At 47.6% G+C, this 21,083-nt stretch overlaps 3 protein-coding genes and 1 non-coding gene across 8 annotated transcripts; 1 reads left to right on the forward strand and 3 right to left on the reverse strand.

Moving 5' to 3' along the window:
* Window positions 1–1,562: 1,562 nt before the first annotated feature.
* Window positions 1,563–6,212, reverse strand: LOC117838483 (calmodulin-lysine N-methyltransferase). 4 transcript variants are annotated; one of them, XM_034718527.2, is made up of 8 exons: window positions 6,019–6,212; window positions 4,739–4,961; window positions 4,444–4,523; window positions 3,808–3,868; window positions 2,799–2,914; window positions 2,501–2,633; window positions 1,889–2,153; window positions 1,563–1,776 (listed from the first exon to the last, which is right to left on the reverse strand). In XM_034718527.2, exons 1-8 carry the CDS (start codon window positions 6,161–6,163, stop codon window positions 1,597–1,599), a joined length of 1,203 nt encoding a protein of 400 aa, XP_034574418.1. In that variant the 5' UTR covers window positions 6,164–6,212; the 3' UTR covers window positions 1,563–1,596. The 4 variants fall into 4 exon arrangements, with proteins under 4 accessions (XP_034574418.1, XP_034574417.1, XP_034574420.1 ...); XM_034718526.2 differs by having other exon boundaries at window positions 1,563–1,779; window positions 6,019–6,211; XM_034718529.2 differs by having other exon boundaries at window positions 1,870–2,153; window positions 6,019–6,210.
* Window positions 6,213–6,439: 227 nt separating this feature from the next.
* LOC117841246 (U2 spliceosomal RNA) lies at window positions 6,440–6,636 on the forward strand. Its single transcript, XR_004637266.1, has one exon. It is a non-coding gene; the product is annotated as a U2 spliceosomal RNA (small nuclear RNA).
* A 229-nt stretch (window positions 6,637–6,865) lies between these two features.
* LOC117838482 (endo-1,4-beta-xylanase 5-like) lies at window positions 6,866–10,186 on the reverse strand. Its single transcript, XM_034718525.2, has 6 exons — window positions 9,897–10,186; window positions 9,767–9,798; window positions 8,812–8,968; window positions 8,518–8,690; window positions 8,324–8,425; window positions 6,866–8,218 (listed from the first exon to the last, which is right to left on the reverse strand). Exons 1-6 carry the CDS (start codon window positions 9,991–9,993, stop codon window positions 7,097–7,099), a joined length of 1,683 nt encoding a protein of 560 aa, XP_034574416.1. The 5' UTR covers window positions 9,994–10,186; the 3' UTR covers window positions 6,866–7,096.
* Window positions 10,187–12,614: 2,428 nt separating this feature from the next.
* LOC117838180 (acyl-CoA-binding domain-containing protein 5) lies at window positions 12,615–18,092 on the reverse strand. Of its 2 annotated transcripts, XM_034718100.2 has the most exons (5): window positions 16,592–17,946; window positions 13,977–14,082; window positions 13,794–13,879; window positions 13,345–13,397; window positions 12,615–12,957 (listed from the first exon to the last, which is right to left on the reverse strand). In XM_034718100.2, the coding sequence occupies exons 1-5, from the start codon at window positions 17,929–17,931 to the stop codon at window positions 12,929–12,931; spliced, it is 1,614 nt and encodes a 537-aa protein (XP_034573991.1). In that variant the 5' UTR covers window positions 17,932–17,946; the 3' UTR covers window positions 12,615–12,928. The 2 variants fall into 2 exon arrangements, with proteins under 2 accessions (XP_034573991.1, XP_034573993.1); XM_034718102.2 differs by lacking the exon at window positions 13,345–13,397 and having other exon boundaries at window positions 16,592–18,092.
* Window positions 18,093–21,083: the final 2,991 nt, after the last annotated feature.

The raw sequence follows: 21,083 nt of genomic DNA on the forward strand, positions 1-21,083 counted from the left end.
ACAACATCGGCAGTTCCATGGACATTCTACTATGTGGTGATAATAGAAATTCATCCTCAGTTTCAATTCAGGACGAGAAGTTGGTTGAGCAAATTGATATATTTTGTATGAAAAAGAGTGGCGATCATACTTTCGACAGCTCGTATAAGCTCGCACATGGCGTCAACAACACAAAATGAAGATGATTTGTCGCAGGCTTTTCTTGTAATGGCGTAGCAATGGAACGGGCAAAAAAAGGAGCTGCTGCTTTGGGGAAGTGTCACCATGTTCATGGAACCTATTAAACACAAACATTGGTCATGAAAAATATACTAGGGTACCTATGCAAAGTTCATAGATGGCGATTGACAGGAACAACACACCAAAATGAGGCGGTTCATAAAGGAATGAATTAAAGCAAGTGAGTGATAGCATCAGTGGAAAAATGGGCCACCGAGGGGATTGCCAAAAGCCTAACTGGGGGGACGACTACGTCTTGACGACCCTTCCAAAGACCAAAGGTACTCATCAGTTATGAGACCGTATTTTGTATTCTTGATTGTTGCCGATGAGCACAGGAAAGTTCATGGGGTGTATAATGTGCATAGCTCTCCGAACTGAGATAAGGTAACAAACTGAAAACTATTCTGAATCCACCCATTAATAAACTCAGATGCGAAAGGATGTGTGGATCATACACTTGCTGGCATACTAAATTAAAGAGCATTAGAAGCTATGCATATGCATGAACCCTTGCTGACATCTCTTAAGACCACGTTCATCCAGTCAGCAACCATGAAGATTTAGCATCAAGCGTTAGATAGGAACCAATTGCATTTGAAAAGAAAAATGAGAAGAGGCTAGTCATACAGACGCAGCAACATCAGACAGTAAGCCAATATGGGTGCTGTGATGCAGCAACCACTATCTACTATTCTTCAGAGATAACACAAGTCCTCAATCATCGTGAGCCAAGACGTCAGCTTAGCAGTTGCAAAGTCATAGAAAGCAGCTTCGAATAACACTACTTTCAACCTGCAACCTGTAATCTATTCCACTGTAATTAGACAAACAAGCAACGATGAACCATAGATAGCTGTCCAAGCACCAAAGATAATGAAATATATTCCACTGCCAACTAATGCATGCTACTCCAGCAGCAGCTGTTGAAACGCCAAATTTGAGAAGGGTGCAATGCGCACACCAATAGGCAGTTGACTATGTAAAGATTGATAACTAGACAAGGTTGAGTAATAGTTGCATGAAAGGGGAATCTAATAATCATCTGACACAAAAGTTTGGCTACATAAGCAATGACAGATAGCTTATAGTGTTTTATATTACCTGAATAAAACCATTTCAAATCTTGAATTATATACACCCATCAATACTCAATGGCACAAAAAGTTAAGACAATATATGCAACCACATCAGTTTTTAAATTCTAACCATTTTGGATAGGGCAGCTAAAATGAGGGACCGAATGTGTTAGTCATTGTCCAAAGCAGTCCCAGTTTATGTACTAGATATATAGGACAATAAAAGGGGTGCTTGTAAGATCATCGTGAGGAATTGAATACACATTGGCAACAAGTTGCAACATAATGCCATATCATCTTATAAAAATAATGCACCGTTACATGTCACACATGCACTTGTATCAGTGATGTCATGGAAGCCTCTCAGATGAGGAAAGGTGAGTTTGCAACCTTTGAACAGTCTTGTTGGTACTTCCATAGAAAAGGGAAGATTTTTCCAAAATGTCCAACCAATATCAAACTCCAGGATTACACTATTCTGCTGGATGGAGTAGATTAAAGAACAGATTTAGCTAATGAATTATAAATGGATATTCCAATGAAACAACAATATCCTAAAATGACTACTCACAAAATGAGCTAATTCTAACCAGCAGAGGGTAGCAGTGCTCCTTGTCATAATTTGGCCAAGCTCTGTCATCACCAGCCACATATTTTTTGTGCAGATCCCAGACAGTAGGATCATAATTCTCTATCAACTCATAATTGAGCCCATTCTCTTTAATAATTCTCAGGAATTTGTCAAGTGAATCACCTCTTTGGGGGCTCAGGAAGATGGCCTGTGAGGTTGCCGAATGCTTCAGCAAGGATTTGACTGTCCGGGCAAGGCTCTCATGGAATTGCTTGAAAAATGTGCTGCAGGACCGAACTAAATGTGAATAAGAAAATTCAAATGGAACTTATTAACCTGACAATTGTTCATTACTAGTAAAGATGCATGGTGCAATAAAAGTACAGATGAAATCAACCAACAGCTACAAGGTATAGCTTCTGAAACATTTATTCACAGGAAGATGCTAAGGAGCTCCAAGCCATCAATATTACTATTAAAAAACTAGTTGGTTAGATGCATTACTTAATGCCAAATTAACAGCCTCAGATCATATCACTGACATGTGAGAATTGAGAAAACAGCAGGTAACAGGATTGTAAAGAAAATCAGCATTCAAGAATAAGAAAAATATCAAGAGGGTTGAACATACCAGTCACTTGCAACAATGATGTCAAAAGTATTCAATATTTCTGAAGCTTGCTCTTTGTCCCAATGCAGTATCATAGATTTAACCTTTGTTTCACCAAAAGTTTCTGCATTGATGGATATGTTCTTCTGAATATCTGCAGGTTAATGGCTTACAAAGGTCACAGAATGTGTTTTTTTTAAAAAAAAATAAAACAAAGGCCATGAAGGGTTAACTTTGGAGTAATCTAATCTGATTCTCTGTGCTATTTACAAGAACTAGCAAAAACTCAACTGTGCAAACATGAAATTAAGAAGGATACATTCAACTACTTGCGGGTTTCCATCAGAAATAACAACCTCGTCAGCATCTGTACAGGCTGCAATAACAAGCCCAGCCAATCCATAACCAGATCCAAGTTCAAGCACTTTCTTGGCCCTAGAATGAATTAAAACATTCAAATATGGGATAAATATTGTGGAAATTGGTCTTAGTTAAATAAGCAATGATTCAATGAACTACTCTACTATCATGGAAAAAGCTTTCAATGGACTACTATTATTAAAAAGCTTTATCTTTAGACTATTGCCAATTATGATAGAACAAAAGGTATATAGAATCTTCGTAGAGATATAGTTTTGCAACACAAAATAACTGTGTACTGCTGCAAAAGTCATGAGCTATTGCAGCTCTCAGATATATGTTCATTTTCTGTTCTTGATCTCATCGAGAGCAAAATATATGATAAAAAATAGCATGGACAAAAAACTAGGGCAAGAGTGTAACTTAACACAGCTCAAACCTCTGATGGATTTATTTAAACAACTTTGAAACTATTTGCATGAACAAGGACCTATATATCAATATTGTACATTTGTCTTACAGGTTGTCCTAGAAGGCCAGCCACACGGCTAATGTATGCTGTGAGAGTGTGACATGGCAATGCACCCCTATCCTATTTGGCCATACCCCAAATCTGGGATTGCCCCAATCCCCTCCCACCTCATCATATGTTCAACACAGAAGACAGGATGGCTTATTTTATTTACTAAAACCCAACGCTGGTTGAATAAGCAATTCACTTAGGCCCTTGAATCCCTAATAAAGGTTCAGAGCCAACAACGTCGAGTGCCTAAGTTGATGGACTCAAAGTGGAGCATTTATGATCGCATGCAATTTACTCAACTACAAATCGCCTGACTCCAGCATGCTATGCCAAGTAAGCTAAAGGTCCAATCATGTTTTAGCTTTGAGAAAAGAAGAAGAAAATACATACTAATGCAGGAGTGTCACGTGTGTAATGATCTCGCAATTCACAAGTCACAACAAACCTGAACATGTCTGAGTGGTTAATACAGTAGTAGGCAAGGACCTCTTCTGATGGCCAACAACCTTCAGGGGAAAAACACATATAAACTTAGAACTGAATTTGAATTCTCTTGAACATAAGAAGGATATAGCATGAAAAGTGGAAGAATTTTAGAATAGCACGGCACTTCAACTCTTTACCGATCACTCGATTCTATATTGTTTTTTTATAGCATTCCTACTTCTAAAGTCAGCCATATGCAATCTTAAGTGCTTATTGACCGGAGAGTATAGTCTATGATGCAAGTATAATAAACTTTGTATTAGTTAAGTTCAAAAGTTTATTAGGTGTGTAGGAGCACAATTCTTAGTTGAAGGAAAAATTTCCTTGCATAGAAGGATTGTATCAATCGCCTATCTTGACCAAACCAGTATGAAGGTAGCTGCATTCTGGAAAGTGGCCAAGAAGCCAAAGTTAACATATGCATATGTTTACATTTATTTTCCACGCAAGTGCCTTCCTATTCTGGCAGGAAGTAACAGACAACAATAGGGAAAACACAACAAACATGACCATACACATAAATTGATGCAAGATGACGGAATCACATTGTGTATGGCAACAGAAAGGAAAAAAAACTTGCTTGAACAAAACTTACATACTAGTCCAGTAGTGTCGATGTTGTATCTGTTCGAAGCTTCCATGTCATTTAGTTCAAGGGAATCCTCTCTTCTGTATCTGGAATCATGCACTAAAATAATAACCAACTGGAAAATAGTACGCCAACCTTTCTAGCTGGTTGAACACTTCATGATGGATAAATTTGTAGTCACACACACAGGGCTTACTGGCGAGAAAACAATATGATTCCCAATTATATCAGGGAAAAGGAAGATAGGGAAAAACTATATTCAGTACGCCAGTAGATTGGGGGCAAATAGTAGACTACGTACACTAGATTAAGTTTAGAGGAACCTCCACAGGGCAGCTTATAATATACATAAACATCCTTTTGGCATCCCAAATCATTTTCACTTCCATTAATTGAATTCCCAAGTGATTTCACTAGCTGTGAAATTGGCAATGAATGGCATTCAATCAGGTTAAAGCCACGTGAAGCCTTTCTTGAAATGTTGTTGGTACCATCTTTAATATGCTGGTCACTAGAAGTTCCCTCTGCATGGAAAATAAAGTCATAAAAACCAAATTATTGTAGCTCAATATATAAAAACAATTAGCAAATATGATCTGTTTAAGCAGTATAAACGTGGAATTCAAACAGCTTAAATCTGCCATGTTGAAAATAAAACAAACATTAACAAAGATACACAATTACATTATTCTATGCAAATTGCCAAAGTACTGAGAGGGGAAAACTACCATTACCTTCTGGCCCATAAAAAAACTAATATGACAAAATAAATCACCTTACATCTAATGGCTCAACAGTGCTGCTATACAAAATGGAGGACCCAAAACATATCATTCAGACACAAGCTGAAACAGTGCTAGTGTGCTAGCCTGTATACTCACACGCTCAGAAACCGCCAAGTGGAGCTAATGTGCAAGAATGGAAATTTATTGTAACTATAACGAAATTTAGTTGGTCAGAAGCACATACACACTTTGGCAAACACTAATTTTAAAGGTGAACCACCGTAATTGCCCAAAGTATATACTATTGAAGCAAGAACTCTAGACACATCTCGTTCAAGCAAAGTTTTTAAAACTCGAAATCGGACTGTACTGACTCCCTTAAGGCTTTAACTAGGTAACCATCGAACAGGACATGCCACAATAACTTGTGCATTAGTGACCATTCTATCAGAATTGTACAAGCACAAGAAGCTAAAAGCTGAAATGGCACACCACAGATTAGGCTTTGACCATGCTTGTGCCAAGCCTCTGAAAAATCAAGCAGGCGGGCGCACAAGGTTACTGATCCCTTGCCATCAGTAGCCCCAACATCACCAGAGTATGTAGCAGCTGGTCAAGAGCTAAATCGCTTGCTAGAACTATCCTGTGGCGACACAACAACCTACATCATTTGGCCTTTGCACGAGTAAGCTGCCGTCTGTCCTATCATCTAGGCAGGAGGTCTTCTGAGTCTTTTTGGATCGCTCAATGACGGAAAATGAATGCTACATAAACGGCGTTACTTTCCTGCTACATTAAAACGAAGCGGACGCAAATGTTGACATGGGCGAGGAGAGGGGGAGTGAATCGGCGGGACCTGGGGCGAGCGAGGAGGAGGAACGAGCAAGAAGGGAGCGGCGAAGGATGCTCCACCGCTGGGAGGCATTGGTGGCTCCACGGGATCGAGCGGGAGCCTGCGACGGCGCCGGCGACGAGGAGGGGGGAGGCGAGGAAGAATCCATGGGAGCTCGAGATGCGTGCACACGAGAGAGAGAGAGAGAGAGAGAGAGAGAGAGAGAGAGAGAGAGAGATGCCAAATTTCTGTGGATCGGGCTCAGACGGGGGGATTGGTGGGATACCAAATTGGCAGCCCACACGGCCCAAGTAACCGAACAGAGCATGCGCTGCGCTGCGCTGCGCGCCTGTGCGGTGCTTCGGTTTAGTCCCACCTCGGCGGTTTTGAGCGAGCGCAGACGGAGGACGTGGATAAAACGAGACCCAGGGCTCCGAAGCAAATCATACCTTTCTCGGCCTTTTGGCTAAGATCAAGTGTAGTATCTGTTCTTATCAGTTTAATATCTGATATGTGGGCCATGTGCCCACTTCGATATTAAATTTATTTTTTGTGGGGGAGGGTCCACTACAGTGGCTTGCCACTGGGGCCCTCAAGCGTCGCTTGGGCTTTGCACTACTGCCCTAGCCTGGCGCACCCCAACCAAATCGAAGTAAAAAATTTTATTGGGCCTCCAATGGGCCCTCTCTGCTTTGTTTCTTCGTTGCCATCGCCGAGGCCAGTGACCTATCAGGCCTCTTTGCCGTGCATATGTTAGCTGATCTTTGGACCAATTTATTTTCGTCCCCAATTATGGAATTATCAAATTGTTCCACGGATCGTTAACCTGAATCGCATAGTACATGACAGATTCGAGATTTTGGACGCTAAATTCCACGAAAAGATCGCAAAAATAGTTTTGCCCGTGCAATTTTCTTCCACAACAATCACTTACAACCACTAACATTAACTACTACTAGTATGCAGTAACATACACTACCCGTATGCGACGAGGAGTCAGGAGAGAGGAGCCCAAACCAACACAAGGGCTGGTAGGCAGTAACAGCGTGGCTAGTAACACCACCCGAATGAATGGCCGTATTCACCGCGCGCAGCCTGACAGTTACATCTGGACGTTGATGTGCCTGGTCTCGTCTCCCGGCGACAGCGAGAAGGTGGACTGCGTCGTCCTGTTGTTATAGCTCACCGTGAGGGTGTACTCCCCGAGGTATCCGCTGAAGCTGTACGCGCCGTGCGCGTCGGTCTGCCCTCCGGCCTGCAGCGTCCGCCACTCGTTGAGGAGGCGGTCGACGACGTCCCCCGTGGGCAGGTTGTTCAGGTTCCAGTCCGTGAGGCACATCTGGTAACACCCGCTCTGGTGCAGCGCCGTCCACAGCATCACCCCGCTCACCGCCGGATGCGAGTAGGCCTCCCGCATCACCTGCTCCAGGTACGCCGCCTGCGTCTGCGCGTCGAACTTGTTGCTGATGTCGATCTCGGTGAACCAGATGGGGAGCCCCAGCGTGGCGAGCTTGTCCAGGATGGCGCGCATCAGCGGGATGTTGGGCTTGGAGAAGTGTCCCTCCAGGCCGATCCCCTCCAGGATGGCGCCGCCGGCGCGGAGCTCCTTGAGCTTGGCCACGTACGTGTCCACGGTGGAGAAGGGGTCGTCGCAGGTCTCGATCACGTTGTACTCGTTCATGAAGAGCGTCGCCAGCGGGTCCGCGTCCTGCGCCACGCTGAAGAACTCCATGGACGCGTTGGGCCCCAGCCGCTGCTCGTAGAAGTTGTAGTGGAGCATCTCGTTGTTCACGTCCCAGTGCGCGAACTCGCCGCGGTACCGGGTCATGAGGCTCTGGATGCGGGTGTTCACGGCGGACCGGAGGTCGTCGGCCGTCAGGTTCTTCACCCACCGGGGCGTCGCGTCCTGGTTCTCCCAGAAGATGTTGTGCCCGCGCACCATCACGCGGTGGGAACGCACGAACGCCAGCATCTGGTCGGGGACGTCGAAGCGGAGGAGCCCCGACATGGGCTCCGTCGAGTACCACTTGAGCTCGTCCTCGAACACCGCCGCGTTGAACCGGTCCACGAACCACTGCTGGTACGCCTGGTTGCCCAGGATGGTGGAGGCGATCGCCGACCCGATCGGGAAGTCCTTGGTGGTCTGCTGCACGGACACGGACGCGCCCACCACGCGAGCGCCCTGCGGATCGGCGACGTGGATCGTCGCCACGCGCTTCCTCCTCTGCTCTCCGGCCAAACCACATCATTAGATCAAGATTAGTCGCGCGCAACAACTAGCCGTTCTATCTTGACACGTCCCAAATAATGCAACGAAGAGAAACGTTACCTTCCGGATGGTATCCTGCTGGTGCATCGCCCACTGGTCCGTCGTGAACGGCTGCAGCGACCCACTCGCGACGGTGATCTTCATGGGCGTCTTGTCAGCGTTCTGGACATACAGAGCAAATGAAAATCAGTGAGCACTTCTGAATGATTTTTTTTAATTTTGATTGACATTAAATGCGAGTACGCGACGCGTACCTGGAAGAAGATGACAGAGGTCTGCGTTGGCCAGTCGAGGACGAAGCCGCCCTTGACGAAGGCCCAGCAGTCGCTCCTAGCGAGAACCGTGGCGATGCACCTCGCGCCGGAGTTGTCCGGCGCCAGCCTCGCAGTGATCAGAGCCGCGGAGGCGCCTTCCAGCTTCACCCAGCCTGCACGATGCCGGAAATTATTGAAGCTCACATGACCGCCGCACAAACACATAAGCTAGCTAGTTAGCTAGATTGATTGATCTGAACTGGAAAGGAGGACATGGGCGGCGGCCGTACTCACATGAGAAGGTGTACATGGTTGTCTTGTTGAGGTTGTAGACCACGAACGCCGGGGAGAAGACGCCGGTCTCCGTCGTGCGATAGCCGTCAGGGTCGTCGCTGTTGCCGAACTTGAGGATGCCCCCGTTGTACAGAGCCGGCTCCGGCTGGCCTCTGCACTGCACGCCATGCAAATTTCCGGTGAGCTCACGCCGCCCTACTCCATGCAGAGCTTAATCATGGATTATGGACGTGACAGAGACAGATGACACGCGACACACACAAAAAGCGCAGCTAAGCGTACAACTAATTCGCCGTACGCAAGCACTTGCGCGTTAGTTGGTCACTTTGGTCGGCCCAAAAACGCATGTTAGCCGCGTGCAGAGTTTGGCCCTTCGGCTTGGCGCCTTGCAGGGCTTAGCTTCCAAGAAGAGCATCGAATAAACATGGTGAGACGGTGCCTGAATGCCTGATCATGATCCTCCCAACCATTTCAGAGTTTAGCGGAGGTCGATGCTTAAAATATTACAACGAGAAGTGTAGTATAATATGTGTCACTGGTTCCGTGTGATAATGTTTATTTGGCCGCTAGCAGATGGTGGGTACTGGTGGGACTGTGGGATGTCCCCAGCGCACGCATGGGAACAAAACTGGAATAACCGGAGGGAGGATCATGTGCATTGTGGCCTTGTGGGGAGTAAGCATCTGGGGGGGTACATACGGTGGTCCAACAATGGCTTTGAGCTTCGTCATCTTCCCCAGCCGGTTGATCTTCTGCTTAGTTCTCTATGGCATTGGACCATTGGTTATTTGGTGGTCACTGGAATGGTCTTTGATAACGACGCAACAACCGCCAGGTGCAATGCAGTTTTAGTGAATAGTTAACAGTTAACGAGCTTGTTGTTACTCATGCAGCATGGCGTGCAAAAAGCTTGCTAATTCTGGAAGAGGAAGATGTTTCGGTGAGAGAGACTTACGTCAGTGTAGGAGGTGTAGTCGTACCAGCCAGCTGCATGTCACCAGGAAGCTCAAACAATGTCACATACTCGTACGCGTGAGAGATAGAGGAGGAGAGCGAGGTGTGAATGATGGGCAGATGGCACTTACGAGGAGGCACCGCCGCGACGAGCTCAATGCCGCAATGCAGCAGCATCCACAGCGCGAGGAACCCCGCGGCACGCAGAGCTTGGCGAGGCGTCCTCATCGCCGCAACCGAACGAGCTCAACAACTTCTCCTCTGCTCAAGGCTTCAAGCTGCTCTCACACACTGGGTATGGAGGAGGAAGATAGCAGCTAGCCTAGTGCTAGTGAGCAGTGGAGACCGGAGAGCGAAGAAGAGAGTACCCGCACAAACACACACACACGGGTCGTGATCAGAGCAAGGAGCTGTGCAACGCTATATATAGCCCGGTCACATGGCGCCATCCGTTCCAGCACTTCGGCGAGGCCGCGCGCCCTTTTCGCACCTGGCGACCCGCCATTGGCCGCCGAGTCACGGGCCGCCGTGGGCGCCCACCACGTCCTCACCTACACCTGGTCCTCGGACTCGGAGGCTGCCGCCTCCGCAAGCAAAGAGCTGTCCGTTTGGTGCGGTGGCCTTGTGGTGCTCCTGCACCGGGCCTAGCCAACACTAGCGCCTGTTCGCCCGGTGGAGCCGTGGAGGTTCACATGCGGCGACAGACAGAGTTGATCGGCGAGTTGAACGGTGAAGTCAGGCGGCATGGAGGCGGGTACAGAGTGAGATCAGGACGCCGTGAACAATCCCTCGCCTTATTCTGTGGTCGCGTATAGGTCGCCTCCCCCGCCCGCGTCGCGCCATGGGAATTGTACCGCGGGGCCTCGAAGTTTCTTCTGTTGTTTTCTCCCTGGCTCCGGCATTGCATCCGTGGGCGGGTTCGGGCAGCCGGTGTACGTGTTAATGCCAGAGGGTATGAGCTTCGCTCACGGTCGCGATGCCTGTTCACGTGTGGCTGTGCGCGCAGCGTCCGGGCCGGCGGAAGAGTGACTGCCGCGCGCGGGTGTAACAGTGCCGTGTCTTTTGTGCTTCGCCTGAGGCTCGTGATGAGGAGAGAGATCACATTCCATGGATGAACTGAACAGGTGCGAACAGCAAAGTTGCTCGACCAGCAGTGATGTCATGACTCATGAGAGTTTACTCTTTTCATTCAATCGCCTGTACTTATAAACTAAATACTATATACTACATCCAACCAACATCGATTGGTTAGCGGCAGTGTTGGATAAACAAGTGTGCTGTGCTGCACAGCCAACCCCATTGTGATTTGTGAAAACATAACGTAGACTACATGCATGACTTGGTTTTGCTTTGCTTCCACTCACGCCATTGCTATAAGCAGCAGCACCCCAATCTGCCTTAAAAAGGCACTTTAATAAACTTACAACCTTGTACTCATGCAGCTACAACCTACCGCCGCCTTTTGCGTATCCATAAATCTAATGTCATCCTACCATCTTCCAATTATCTTCCTCTGCTTTTTTCCTCACCAAACGAAAAGGGTGGAGTTTAAACCCATCTTTTGCACTGGGAAATTGGTCCAAAGGCACCGCACGCCGGCAGCGGTTGGTACACTAGAATTCGACCATAACCGGCCTGCGTTCTCCTCTGGACGTCGGAATTATTGTCTGCCTTTCGGAAGTGGGTTTCTAAAGCTACTCCGCCGGCCAAAAAGGAATCGATTCCCTTTGCAAAACCGAGCCATGCAATGCGTGCATGCTATCGCTGGAACGTTCAGTCCTTTGCCCCAAAAATACACAAAAACGCTAGGCACTCGCGGTTTGCAGAGTATCTTTTGCTCCGTAACCGACTGGCCGTGTACGAGCAAGCTACACGAAAATCCGCGGAGTGGGGCGCTCGCACGCGTGCGCGCGCGAATCCCACGCTCACAAAAGCATTGTAGGCGCCACCACCACCACCGCGGAAAAGCGCATCGCCGAGCCGGCGGCAGCGACCTTTCCATGCCGCCTCGGCCTCGCGATGGATGGCTCACGTTTTGGCTGTAGCCGAGACGCTGCCCGCTTGGTTTGGCGCGGCCCCCGCCCCGGCCGGCCATGGTAGGCGAGGGGTACGCCTCGGCGGGATCACGGGCGGGGGGCGCGAGCCCGGCCACGGGGTACGTTTGACTCGCGGCGCCGAAAAGACGACGCCGGATAGTGCCGGGCGCCGGGGGCTTCTTCGGCGGCACGGTCACGGACGCGCCCGCGCGCTTGTTGCAGGAGCCAGGATTCGCAGCCGCGGGGGCGTTGGACAAGTACAGCTCGGCTACCGTGCCCGCGCTCTTGTGGGTCATGTGACTCGCCCAGTTCGTGGCCGAGATTACTAGACAGAGGCGCAGAGCTCCGCTGCCGCGGTCGACGCCGAAGTGATCGGGGCCTTTTTGTCCCGGAGCACGTGCCACCGGTTGCGCTGTGTCATCGGACGACCCGTGCCAAGTATTTCACCGGTGGAGCCTACGTGAGCGGTGCTCTGCACTTTTTGCTCGGCTCTCCCCATCTGGCCATCTCCATCAGAAGCGCGCGCGGGCGCGGCTTTCGGTGTCCCGATCCAGGCGTCCAGCCAAGCCTCGGGACACTGCTGGCCTCACGAGTCCATTCTCTGCTCCGGAAAATGGCAGAATGAGGTGACCGCGACACGTAACATGCGTTACCATTTGTCACGGCGTCGCGGTGCCGGTGCCACCCCCAAGAAAAATGAAGCGTTCCTGAACCATTCAGATGAAGATAGCGTGAAAAGTTATGGATAAAATAGTGGTTATGCTATGCACCTCCAAATCAGAAGATTTCGGCAATTCTGAATGAGATACAGTCTTACCTGAACCGATTAAATTCTTCGTTCCAAACTACTAGTACGTGGTAACAAATATAATTACCACTTACCAGTTACCAGGGGTAACGTTAATATCGACTACAACCGATGACAAGTCTGTTGCAAACGGCCAAATATACAGGCAGCAGTAGTTACGGATATATACAGTCATATATATACACGAACCAACATCATCATAGCACTAGTATTAGCACAACCACCACAACTGTACAGATCTAATCTTATGAGGAAGGCATCAAAGATCTCAGCAATGGGCTGGACTCATTGATGCAAGAATATTTGATGAGTGTTGTCTTCATTCAGCAGGGACATCAGAGCTCTGGCCTGAAAATTTACAGGGTTGACATAGTAAAGAAGCAGACAAACAGGAAAGCCAACAAAGAAATGACCACAAGTTCAAAATCCATTGACTTAGGAATTAGGATATTTTTTATAGACCATGATGAATTTAAACTAAAACACTATGCAACCAATATATGTATTACCATAAGGCTAGAAAATACTACATGGATGGCACGAGTGCTATCAAGGTCCAGTTACAGCAGATAGAAGACATACGTTGCACGAAACTCGAAGTGAGTATGCAATAGAAAAATTAACCGACAACAGTAGTTCTAATCATTGATCCAGTACATCTTATAGTCAATGAATTGTGAATGTGTTTTCCTTTTTCTAGTAGCAAGAAAAACCATGTGTGTGTCAAATATATACCTCCCTCTGGGTTACGGTAAGTTCCTTCATCTATGCTAGTACTTTCTTCATTCCTGTAAGAAATTCATCCGCAGCAGAAAGTCATACACCTCTGTATATGCCCTTGTTCTAAAAAGATTATCATGTTGGGTCACATCACAGCTACCATTTGCGACCGGTACATATTACCAGCAAAACAAACTGGTACAGACTGAGCTGAAAAATTCATTTGAAGATATTCATACCAGCACCAGTCCATACCAGTCAGTGTGCCAGGTACAACATTTGTTATGGTGATAGTGTTCTTACAATGTAAGCTAGATGTTACCACATAAGTACTTTCAAAATATGTAATTAGCTTTCTTCGAAATTCCATATTTTCATAGAACAAAGCCTCAACTTGTAGAAAGTGTAGATGTCCTAATTCCTAAAGGGGACATGTATTTTGATTGGAGGGAGTAGTAACTAACCCTTGATTGCTCTGTTGAACACTAGTAGCAGTCATGGTTAATATAGTCTCTGCAGATAGACTGCCAGCGTCATGTTTCTTTGTGTCCTAGAGTATAACATACATAAACTGTCAACCTTTAAGCACTCCTCCAGTTTACACTAAACAAAGAAGCAAGAAAATATGCGTGACAATAATAAATTACCGAGGTTTCATTCCCCATCCACCCTGGAATTGTTTCCGATAAAAGAGTCATGTATTTCTCCATAGCAATCTCAGGATGCATGTTTCCTAATTTCTGCCAAGCGATCCTGAGAGAACAATAAATGGTTATTAGTAGTAATCATTATGAATTCCTACCGTAACTTCACAGAATAAGAAACTAGACATAGATCATCCCTGTCAGATGATAGCTACGATGTCTACTATTTCACCATTTCTTTTAATGCATTCAGACACTTAACAGAGGTGACAACGGACAAAATATGTCAAAGAAAGAAGAGTTATCAAAATTTCTCTTATTGGATATTCATGTGTCTTTCCTTAGTATTCTATATTCCCTGGAGTTGTTGGAAATAAAAATTCATATACGTGGCCATCTTATAAGTAATGCACGTGTTAATTGTAGCTTTACTTGTAGGCATACAAAAATATAATTGGTGGAACATTGACCAGCTTCCAAGACTTAACGTAAAGAGATACACATCAGTCTACCAGAAATAGGGGCAAGATATCTGTCCTGTTAAATAATTTAGATCAGTTAGGTATGTCGAAGTTTTTATTGAATACTTCTGGCCACCAATCCATATTTTATAGCACATATATTATTCTTCTCATTCCAAGGGAAAGCTTTGGTAGTTAGATGTATACGACTGGTTGTTAGTAGTCCATTTAATTGATCCATAAAATAGCATGGGCAAAAAGAGGAGAGCAGTAATGGCGTGCATGTGCTAAACATATCAATGCATCTTTCTGTGTTAGTTGCTCCTGTCCAGTGCCAGTGGCTCGTAGTAGAAATTGCTAGAAATATTCATTTGGTGACACATTGCAACAATAGCTCATTCTAAACTCTGAAGGCAAACCAACAGTTGGTAGTTTCTTTGACCAAGATGCTCTTATTTTCTCTCTAAATGCTACACTACCTTTTAATGGTTAACTGGATGAAGCATATCTAAATATAGTGCTCTCATGCACAACGAATTGGCACAGTAAAGTGGCCGCGGAATTCAGGTGGCAAGAAGTATTTGCAATACTAGAACAGCGTGCAGCAAAGGCAGCATCAAACAACCACATATCTTGAAACGGAATGCATATCAGCAATGCATTGCAAGCTCAATATACAGAAGCATGTTTATGGGCAAGACAAGCTTCTAAAGTTGATGCCATTCTGAAGAGATGAGTGCAGGGGTAGCTGCCAAATGGGAGGCTTTTCCTCGGCTAATTATATGCAAACTATTGTAGGGGCAAAGCTCTTCTTTTTAACTAATAGGGGCAAGCCTTGCTGAAACAGAGGATGGCCAGTGACTAGTTGCTATCAATTATGCCTAAACTAGACAAGAAACAAACATTTACTTGATCCGGGATTGTTAATTCACTCGATCATTGCACAAGATCCACCACTACGATTTTGACCTCTATTTTTTTGGCATTTTATTTATGATCATACTTTCATTCTTAATTTATTTCAAAAACTCAAACACTATCCTATGAACCATGCAGAATCATGCACTAATCTTCTTAAGACATTCACCTGCTCAAAATCAATACATTTTTTAAAAGAAAAAAGCTACTACCCCTGATCAAATTTGAGAAGTGTGGATTCTAATTGTCTCATGAAGGAAAGTGGTTCTCTTTGCTACCAAGGAGGCAAGGCATATAACTCCTACAATATATGCTTCTTTTGGTCTTTTGAAAAGAGTTCTATGCTTCTCTGAAACTTACAGAAGCTGGTAAACCCAAATTCAGGAACTAAGAAGAAGAGAGAAGAAAACACAAGACTAGTGGTGCAGAGTTGCCATAAATCCTATTCCAACTGGATACCCCTAATCTCTTTTGAAAGGAGATGCATAAACCTAATCATGTTGGATTATATAACATCACACCTTTCCTATGTCATGAACCTCACATCTGATGAAATCAATAGTCAATAAGAGATCAAAATGCACAAGTCCTTCAGTCCAAAAAGGCATTGTATTTCTTCATTTCAGGCTTACTTTAACAGACATGATTTATCAGCAAGAAAACAGATCCATTACTACTAATAACTATAGAAAAAAAAAGGTAGCTTCAAAGTTGATTTGGACATATTTACCCCTAACTTTAGCATCTGGTTTTAGACTTATAAGCAGAAGCCAGAGCCTGATGTGCAGTTCATATTAGTTCACCTAAATCACTGAAATGGAAAAACCTGCTTCCACATATAAGCCACAAACAATGCTAAAGCTGGTGAAAAGGTGTCTTTTGTCCTTCCAAGCGATCTCCCTGTTAGACAAAGTATACCTACAGTATTGAAGAATCTGATTGCTGCTATGATCTAGCTACCTAAAATGTGCCAGATTTCATGATGTACCACTTCTGTCAACTTTGAAACAATGAAGAACAAACGATTTAGTTTTCAATGGGATTTGTTTATGTTATTTCTTTGTATTGGAAAGCACAAGTATGCTGCAGCTGTACTTGCTCTTCCTTGGTAGAAAATATAGCAGAGGAACAGCGCTCCAGTGTTGATGACATCCAGACCAGACTTTGCTTGTCTTTGAGCTATAACCTACCACAGCGTAGCAATGATAAATGTAGGGTGTCAGGAAGAAGAATGAGTACCACTTTGCGCGAGATGAAGGCCTCAGTGTAAGTGGCTGAGCAGAGTCATAACAGGGACCGTCAATGGCAACCTTGAGGAGCCCTTGAAGCTGCAGTTGCACGTCACTATCAAGCTTCGACAGGGCAGCTGATCCAGCCCCACTAGCAGCAAATGCTGCAGCTGCACCAAATCTCTTCTCCACTTCACTCCTCTCAATCCCTTCCCACTCCTCAAAGTCCATGTTTGATTCAGCATCTCCCTCCGGCAGGTTTGGCAATGTCACTGACTCCACAGGCAACTCAGTGACCACTTTATCACTGGAGCTGCCTTCGTGGCTAACATTCACATCATTAGTTTTCCTTGCCACCGACTCCTCTTCAGGAACCAGTTCTTCTTGTTGATCAATTGGATGGGCCTCGCATTTAGGTTCCTCCTTGCTCTGCACATCCTCGTGGACGTTGACAGCTTCTTCAACGGGTTGAGGATCTTTAAGCTCTTCCTTCTCTGCCAATGGTACATCGAGAAATGGTTGTGGAGCAGCCTCCACAGGCAATTCGTGCTCCTTCACTTCAACTACTTGCGCTTCCTTCTTCTCTAGTGCCACGTCAATAATCTCTTTGGGAGCAGTCTCAGAACCCAATTCATCCGGACTCACTTCAAGAGCTTGCACACTCTTACCCACCAATCCTGCATCAAGAACATCTTCAGCAGGAGCAACTTCGGCAGCCAGATGGTGATGTTTCACTTCAACGGCCTCTGTTTCCAAGGGAAAGACTTCCGCGACTTCAACAACTTCCACTCTCTGTTTCTCCGGTCCTGCTTGGAGAACTTCAATGGGAGCAACCTCAGCCCCCAGATCATGCTGCTTGACTTCAACATCTTGTACGCTCCCTTCCTCCTCAGCGCCAGCCTCGTCAGCGCCCGACACCTGCGGGCTCGCAGTCACCTCAGCAACCGCCGTCGTAACAGCAGCCGCTGGGGTCAAATCACGCCGCTTCACGACGTCACCGCCCTCCTCCTCCACTCCAGCACCAACGCTCACCTCCCTAGCGGCCTTGACCGGGACCCCCTCGCCCTCGGGCAGGCACTCCGGCTCCACCTCCTCCTCGACGGCCACCGCGGGCGCCTTCTCCGCCTCGACCCACCCCTCCGCCTCCGCCGCCCTCCCTTCGCTCCGCCTCACCTCGTCGACCTCGATGATCCTCTCCTCGTCCACCACCTGGTCGGCGATCGCGGCGGCAGCGCGATCGGCCCCGCGCGCGCGGCGCGGCGGATCATTGGCGGCGAAGAGCGTGGCGAGCAGGAAGGCGGCGAGGAGGGTGACCGCCGCCGTGAGCAGCAGCTCGTAGAACAGCTCCATCTCTCCCCGTGTGGTGGTGGTGGGAAGGAACGGAAGCCGGCGCGGGCCTTTTCTCCCCTTCGCTTTCTCGCTCGGCTGGGCCGGAGGAGGGAGGGGGACAGGGGAGAGAGGAAGGGAAAAGGCAAAGCGGAAGGGGAAGAGAGCAGGATCGAAGCGGTGGGTGTGGGGGAGTAAAGGAGGTGGGGCGCCAAAGCAAGGCATATTCGGACGGATACGATCGCCACGAGGGCCGCCGCGGGTGTGGGGGATTGGGTTGGGGCGACGCCGAACGAAAAAGTCTTTTCGTCCGGGAGCTGCTAGTAGGAGATGCCGACGCCGTCAGGCGTCAGGGGATTTCGTGTGCCCCCTGTGGCACGTTTCCCCCTCGGGGCCGTAGGGACAAGCTACGGGACCGAGCAGCCGAGCTAGGCAGATGGGAGGCAACGCGACCGCTCGCCGCTCGGTGGAAGGGGCAGCGCGGAGACTCGAGGCTGCCGATCTGCCGAGGCCGGATGGATGGTTCACTGGTGGTTTGGCTTCTGACGCGGCCATCGGGTGCAGGTATAGACGTCCGGATGGCCCGCGGCCCGGCGGCCCGCTCAGGAGCCCTTTTTTGCCCGGCCGAACCCAGCCCGACACGGTGGCCTTCGTGCCCATGTTGGCCCGGCTCGCTAGCCCATGGTACGGCCCGTGAAACAACATCCGGCTCGATGCCAGCCCGCAAAACCCCCACCCCCATGTATAAACTTAGAAACCCTAACTTCTTGACCTAGGCGCCACCACCTCCCGATCTTCCCGAGACCCACGCCGCCACCTTCCCTCCGCCGCCTGCCCCTCTCTCCCCGCATCTGTAGACGGCAGACCGCAGGGTGTCGCCGCATCGTAGGCTCACCGCTCGGCGCCGCAGCTCGCCCCTCCCCTCCACCGCTCCCCGCTCCCCTCGCATTCTTCCTCCCCGTGATAAGCAGGCCGCCGCTCCCCTCCCCTACTTCCTCGTCTCACTGCTCGACGTCGCCGCTCGCCCCTCCCCTCCGCCACCTGCCGTTTGTCCCTCCCCTCCACTACCACCACTCCCCTCCCCTACTTCCTCCCCGTGACGAGTAGGATGCCACTCCCCTCCCCTACTTCCTCCCGCACGGATCTGCGGGGGCCGGCAGCCTTGGCGCGGATCTGCGGCGAGCGCGCGGCTCCCTCCTCTCCCTTCCTCCCTACCCGGGCGGCATGAGTCCGACGAACTCACCGTGCTTCACGAGTTGGCTCGGCACGAAATAGGCCCGTGGGCTCATGCCTGGCCGTTGGTGCAGCCCGTGGGCGGGCACAGCCCAGCACGTGGAGGCGTAGTTCCTGGCCTAGCCCGGCACAAAGTTGACCGAGCCAGCCGAGCCCGTGCCAGGTGGGGCCGGGCTGCCCGTTTTGGACATCTATAGGTGCAGGGTAAGTTGCACAAGTTACTTGTACGCCGGAGTTAACTATAGCTGGAGCTGAGTGTACTTGTTGGATAATGCTTGTACTTGTTGGATAATGCTAACTTGTTTACGAAGAAAAGGTCATTTGAGAACAACAGTTCAGTGCCAACTGCCAAGCAAAAAGAAGCCACGTCGTTGTCTCCGTCGTTATTAGTCAATGGGCGCTGTACTCTACTGTGTATTTGTGTCAAAGTAGTTGCGTGATAAGTTCAGTTATAAGCATACAGGATCAATTCACGGAGTGGAGGACGCTTAATTGTTTAAATGAATGTGGGACAAGGATACTATTCCTTGCATGGTGCCGCGAACAGGAAGCAAAACAAATGTTTCTTTGTCCTCTCGAGCCATGTGCATGATCACTCCACTTGTCGTCGGCAGTACTCATGGCCACGCCTATCTAGCAGCGCTACAAAAGGCCTCGGGGGTTTGGAGTTGGCACGGAGGACTGACTCCTTGTAACTCCAACACAATCGTCACCGTACAAGGACGATTAAACTCTATTCATCCATTTTTCCCATCTCATTCACGGGCGTGGTATCCTACCAATCACTAGCTTGCACTGCCACCAAGTACCTTATCACATCCCCTCCATATTTGTGTCAATTGGGCGCCATATGCGAGTTAGGGCCAGTTTGGTGGAGCTCCCATCGGTTCCGACTCCACGGATCCGGTTTTCTCTCTCCTCTTCCACCCCTCACAAACCGGAAAGGAGCCGGTGGAGCCACAAATTTTGGCTCCACCAGCTCCAGCTCCTATGACACTCCTGCCACGCACAGTCCATGAGCCGGAGCCGGATGGAGTGGTACCAAACGAGCCCTAATTTGTTGCCACGTGTAGAAGGAAGCGGAAACATAATTTGCATACGAAATATCAATGAGGTAAGGTCTAAGACAATGAGGCATATGCATGTTTTATGATGAAGGGAACTTTCCTAGATATCTAGTGTCTTCAACTGTAACGGCGTGATAATTTTGAGCTAGATAAATACTAGACGGCTAGACGCTATTGCCAAGAGTCGGTGGCTACAATGTTAGGGGACGTTTTCTTCCCGTGTCTTATTTTTAGCACGTGTCACATCGAATGTTTAGATACTAATTAGGAGTAGTAAACGTATACTATTTACAAAACCAATTACATAAGTGGAATCTAAACGGCGAGACGAATCTATTAAGCCTAATTAAGCCTAATTAATCCATCATTAGCAAATATTTACTGTAGCAACACATTGTCAAATCATGGACTAATTAGGCTTAATAGATTCATCTCGCCGTTTAGATTCGTCTTATGTAATGGGTTTTGTAAATAGTCTACATTTAATACTCCTAATTAGTATCTAAACATTCGATGTGACGGGTGCTAAAGTTTAGCAAGTGGAAGAAAACAGGCCCTTAGTGTATGATTGAACTGACTTCCCTTCTTTTGTTTCCTCTTGCACAACTTTTTATGAAAGTTTGGTTTTTGAATGAACGTATATGATTGCATTCGCATCCATCCGTGTTTTTGTTGAAATTTTTCACACACTTTAACATATGCAGTTATATGACGGGAGCACCGGGCCACCTAACTTGATGGGGTTGGGAGTACCAAATACGTCCTCTTGTCCTAACATAAGATTTGACCAATTTTTATACATGGTTTTGACAATTCCCTAGGCCTTTTCCCTTGACAAATGTAAATGTCCATAAGTTCCTTAAACTTTACTTTGGT

Source organism: Setaria viridis, chromosome 9 (genome assembly GCF_005286985.2).
Source record: "Setaria viridis chromosome 9, Setaria_viridis_v4.0, whole genome shotgun sequence".
NCBI lineage: Eukaryota > Viridiplantae > Streptophyta > Magnoliopsida > Poales > Poaceae > Setaria > Setaria viridis.